Source organism: Squalius cephalus (genome assembly GCF_949319135.1).
Source record: "Squalius cephalus genome assembly, chromosome: 11".
Taxonomy (NCBI): Eukaryota; Metazoa; Chordata; class Actinopteri; order Cypriniformes; family Leuciscidae; genus Squalius; species Squalius cephalus.
Window position 1 is genome coordinate 21,659,713 of NC_137132.1, and position 5,210 is coordinate 21,664,922.

The 5,210-nt window shown below is 35.9% G+C and overlaps 1 protein-coding gene across 1 annotated transcript; it reads left to right on the plus strand.

The window, feature by feature from the left end:
* Window positions 1-3,554: 3,554 nt before the first annotated feature.
* Window positions 3,555-4,544, plus strand: LOC307167830 (olfactory receptor 52E4-like; the record flags this gene model as incomplete). Its single annotated transcript, XM_079887136.1, has 1 exon — window positions 3,555-4,544. Exon 1 carries the CDS (start codon window positions 3,591-3,593, stop codon window positions 4,542-4,544), a length of 954 nt encoding a protein of 317 aa, XP_079743262.1. The 5' UTR covers window positions 3,555-3,590.
* Between the last annotated feature and the right edge of the window lie 666 nt (window positions 4,545-5,210).

The window sequence follows — 5,210 nt, forward strand, 5'->3', positions numbered from 1 at the left end:
GAAGATGGAGGCTGAGGCCTGTGAGGGTTGTTTATAGGACTAGGAGATGGTAGGTGCTGGGAGATGGCAGATGAAACTGATAGTTCCTTTGAGCATGAAGGACCTGCGGTGTGCACTGCGGGATTGTGGAGCCCCACATCCACAATTGCCACAGTAAACGAGGAACCGCTCAGCAGAAAGGCATGGTCGATGTATTGGGCCAGGGAAAAGTGAATTTTTCCCTCTGGCAAACAAGACCAATTCATATTTGTTCAAGTATTCTGTAATCTAGATAAACTGGAGGCAATTGATAGAACCCAAGTGCAGCTTTATTTTCCAAACATGATCAAACATAAAAAAATGACTTGACTTGACTTGACTAGCGCCATCGTGCCAAAATCACTCTTTAAAAATGTCCTTTAATACAACTCTACAAAACTATTTGATGCCAAGGATCCCCTTGATATGATTTCCTAGCAAAGGACTCACTTCCTAAAATAAAGGCACCTATGTATTTTAAAACTCATTCATACCATTTGAGGAAAAAATAATATGTGTGATATTATAAATAGGCTACATTATGAATGAAATCATTTGCATTTCATGCTGTCATTGTACTATTTGTATAAAGCGTTTCATAAGAAATATTGGCCCAAAGCAAGTTTTGCGGTCCATGTTTTGCGGTTAGTGGTGAACCATGAACCACGGTTTGAAAACCCCTGATTTAGAACAAACAAATGTAAGTAAGTATTAGATATAATGGAGGTTGTTATATATTAAAGTCGTTATATATTATAGATGTATATTCAGTGTTGGGGAGTAACGGAATACATGTACCGGCGTTACGTATTCAGAATACAAATTATGAGTAACTGTATTCCGTTACAGTTACAGTTTAAATAGTTGGTATTTAGAATACAGTTACATTGTGGAAATCAATGGATTACATGACGATACTTCTCTGTTTCACGAGTTTGTTCACTCTCTAAATAAATAAAGGCAACTCCATGCATTTTCAAGCCCCAATATGAAAACGAAAAATTGTGCGGTTTGCGTGATCAGTCACAATGGAGTCAGAAGAGGAGCAGCGGGAGTTAGAGGTAGAGCCGGAACAACAGAGCCAGGGCAATAATGCGTTTATATCTTGGAAATTCAAACAGCATTTCACATTAAAGAAAGAGAAGGGAGAACGAAATATAACTGTGCAGTGCAACCTCTGCTTGCCAGCAACCAACCTCCTTTCAGCGTCGTCCAAAGACTCCACCTCCAATCTGAAGAAGCATCTTAAAGTAGGCCTACGGTTTTTTTGTGGGTTTTTTTATACGTGCAGTCAAAACTTGAAATATAAATTCTCAGAAAATGCATTAATACCAATATAGCCTACGTCTATTTATATATCCATACTGCCTTAATAAAGGAGTCCAGACATTAGAAAAATATCGGTCTACATGCGTTTTATATTTAATATGAGGGAAATAAACATGCGTGACACAAAAACATCTTTAACTTTTAGGTGGCAAAAAAAAAAAAATATAGGCCTATATATATATAGGCTATATTTTGTGTAATTCTGTGAATTACACTGCGCAAACCAAAAGTACTACTCACCGTATGAAGAAGGGTTGGCTCTCCACAGAACATAAAATATTTTATTTTTCGTATTCGCATTTATGAGGAAAAAAAACAATGTTATGGAAGAGACAGTTCTCTGTTACGGACGCGAGCGCTCTGAAGGCGGCACTAAAAGACTGCTTTAAAACTTTCACAGAGACCTCAAACAGAAAGCACAAAACCTTTCTTTAAAGTGAATTTCGTTTTGTATTAATTGGATCTTAATTTTAATCAATGTTTCATCAACCAATTGCCTGGATTTAATAAGAAGTAAATAGCAGACAATAGATAATCTGGACATGGAGGCGCCAGCGCGTGAACTGGAGCTGGTCTCATAAATTAACGCCCGTTTCACACATACTCTGTTTGCAGTGTGTATGCGGTGCGTTTTTTTTTTTCCCGTACCCATGTTAACAGGTTAGAGCTTTCACACTGCGGTCCGTTTATCCGTCCCAGTTGCGGTGCGTATACAGCAGTGCAGCGATCGTGTCCGCACCGAGTCTATTTCTGCTGTGCCGCAAACGCTGAATTAAAGTGACAGCGCATGTTTCGTGGTCAAAATGAACACAGATTGACCTGAAAATGTAGTAATTTCACCATAAATGCATTTAATTAAATAAAATGTAGTAATACCATCATAAATGTATTTAATTAAATACTGCTTTTTTTCACAGTCATCTTTTTACTTTAAGACCGGGGTAAAGCAATGAAAACTAGGCCTATACAGTTTACTTTAACAAGGCGAAATAATGAACAACACTCGTCTGATTCGTGGAGGTTGAAAAACAAGTTATTTGTGGCATGCAAGATTTATTGTATTAAAATTTAAATGCAAAAGAAAAGGCATGAGAGTCGGCTGTTTTTGTCCATTTAAGTTTTAATTTAAAATGTTTGCGATTTTAATAGCCTACATGTTAAATATGTTACCACTTGCTTGAACAACTTAATCTATATAGATGCATTGATTAATATGTTGTTTAAATAGTTTAAACTTGAATACGTCTATTAAAGAGTGTGCTGCTCCTGTATCACATAGCATACGGAGTATGTGTGAAACGGGCGCTCAGCATAATAAATATCTCCTTTCTATATTTGACATATTCATAATTATTACTTTTGCCGGTTCTTTGTGACAGATTTTAGATGCTTTATTGGCATACACCACCGCATCACCGCACCCCCACCCCACAAGAACAGGCCTGTTTATTAAGCAGGATATGATGGATTTGATGGCCGACACTTATAAAATGCAATTCAATGTGGAAGTAATCCAGGTATTCAGAATACAGTACTCAGATTGAGTAACGTAACGGAATACGTTACAAATTACATTTTTGGGCATGTATTCTGTATTCTGTAACAGAATACATTTTGAAAGTATCCTTCCCAACACTGTGTATATTTGAATAGACCTCCCAGAGAGGATCTCAACCATTTCCACCGCTCGCTGTTAAGGCCAACACATGGACATAAGTTGTCCTGCAGTTGCTGTTACATAGAATTAAAAATATCCTTGAGTTACTGTAATATAATGTGCACTAATGCGAACTTCACAAAGGGGAATTGTGTAGCCAGTGATTAAAATGTTTATCAAAACTAAAGCAGGCAGAACATTTACTTCAGCATACAAGTATAACATCATTATGTTGTCTGAAAGCTCTCAAGAGATGAATCAGTATATATTTGGATTCAATGACGCAGATGTCCAATGATCTTTGCGACATGAGAGATTAAGGATGGGCATTTAAAACAGACTATTCAATTCAGAGCAGCTCACAAACATTCAGACACTGTCATTGTTTTCTCTGGCTCTAAAACTTTAATATTATTTAGTCTGTGATTCAAATATCATGCTGAAAGTTTACATAAAGGTATATTTTCGACATTTGAAAATTAGATGTTAAAAGTGTGAGATGACAATTTAGTAGTCCATATTTTGGTTATTTCTTTATAGTAATTTCTATTTTCAGCCTGTGCAAAACAACAAACGCAAAGCTGCCATGAGTTTATCCCAGAATATATCAATTGTTCATCCTGAATACTTTTTCATCACTGGGCTCACAGGTATACCATACACAACTTATTACTATATATTCTTATTTATCATATATTTTATTACTGTAATTGGGAACTCTATAGTCCTTCTCATTATAGCTCTTGACCGGAGCCTGCACAGTCCAATGTACATAGGTGTGTTTAACTTGGCCTTGGCTGACATTGGTGAAACTAATGCACTGATTCCTAGCATGATGAAGATTTTTTTGTTTGACTCACAGTACATCTCATACAATGCTTGTTTGGCAAACATGTTTTTTGTGAATGTCTTTATTACTGTGGAAACTTCCACTCTTGTTGTTCTGTCATTTGATCGTTTCATTGCAATTTGTTTTCCTCTAAGATATCATGCTATAGTGAATAATAAGTTAATGTCTGTAGTGTTTTCAGTAATATGGACATTTAACACCTGTATGGTAACACTGTCGACATATTTGATGACCAGACTTTCATTCTGTACATCCAACGTGATAGACAGTTGGTATTGTGACTATGGAGCATTGCTGAACCTGCCATGCAATGACAATAGCATTAATACATTATTCGCAATCCTCATTGAAGCTTTATTCATTGTAGCACCACCTTTAATTATAGTCCTGACATATGTGGGCATTTTTCTTGCTTTATGTAAAATTACAACTTGGGAAGGACGTTTAAAAGCACTGAAGACCTGTGTTTCTCACCTTTTGGTAGTTGGATCATTCTTTCTTCCCATAATATGCATTTTGATTGCTTCACCTACTACTAATGCCAGGAATATCATCGGTTCTCTTTCATTAGCTCTTCCACCAATGCTCAATCCCATCATTTATGTTTTAAACACAGCTAAAATCAAAGACTTAATCCGAAAAATGCTTAACAACAGATCTGCACCAATTAGAGGGAACGTTTCAAAATGACTGTAATGCTTCTCTATGCGTTCTTCAATCATTGTGAATTAAATTACCTATATGAAAAAATACATTCATGTATATCATTAATATTTTTAGATCCATAATGTGGAAAATAAAAGTGTGCAAGCAGAAAATAAATTCAGTCTGCTAGACTCTTAACATGACACATTAGACGTGTGTTGGTTAACAGCAGTGAAATTTTGTTTAGGCCTATTTATTTATGAATGAATCCATCTGATTTCAAATGTGTGTGCTGTGCTGTACTGTGTTTGTTTTTAGTTACTGACCCCGAAAACAAATTGTAAAGCAAACATTTTAGCAAGAAATTTATTTTATTGTTAATTTTATTGTTTTTTTGTTGTATATTTCTGTCAGGAATGACTGGAATAAGAGGAGGTTTGATAAAGATGATGTTTTAATAACAGTTATTGAATTAAATTAACAACAGAAAAAATACGGCAGATATGATGGTAGTAAAAACAGGAGAGGCAGATGTGGACAGCAGTGTTTCAATATTCTGTATATACTTTAATCATAAAAGAAAGTGGCTTGCATGCACAAACTGTTGCCGGGAGAAGGCCACTATAGGAATAATGCATGCAGATTCTCTATACAGAAAACAATCATTTACAAACAATGCCTCCAGGGTGCAGGGGCAAGAAGGAACAAAAG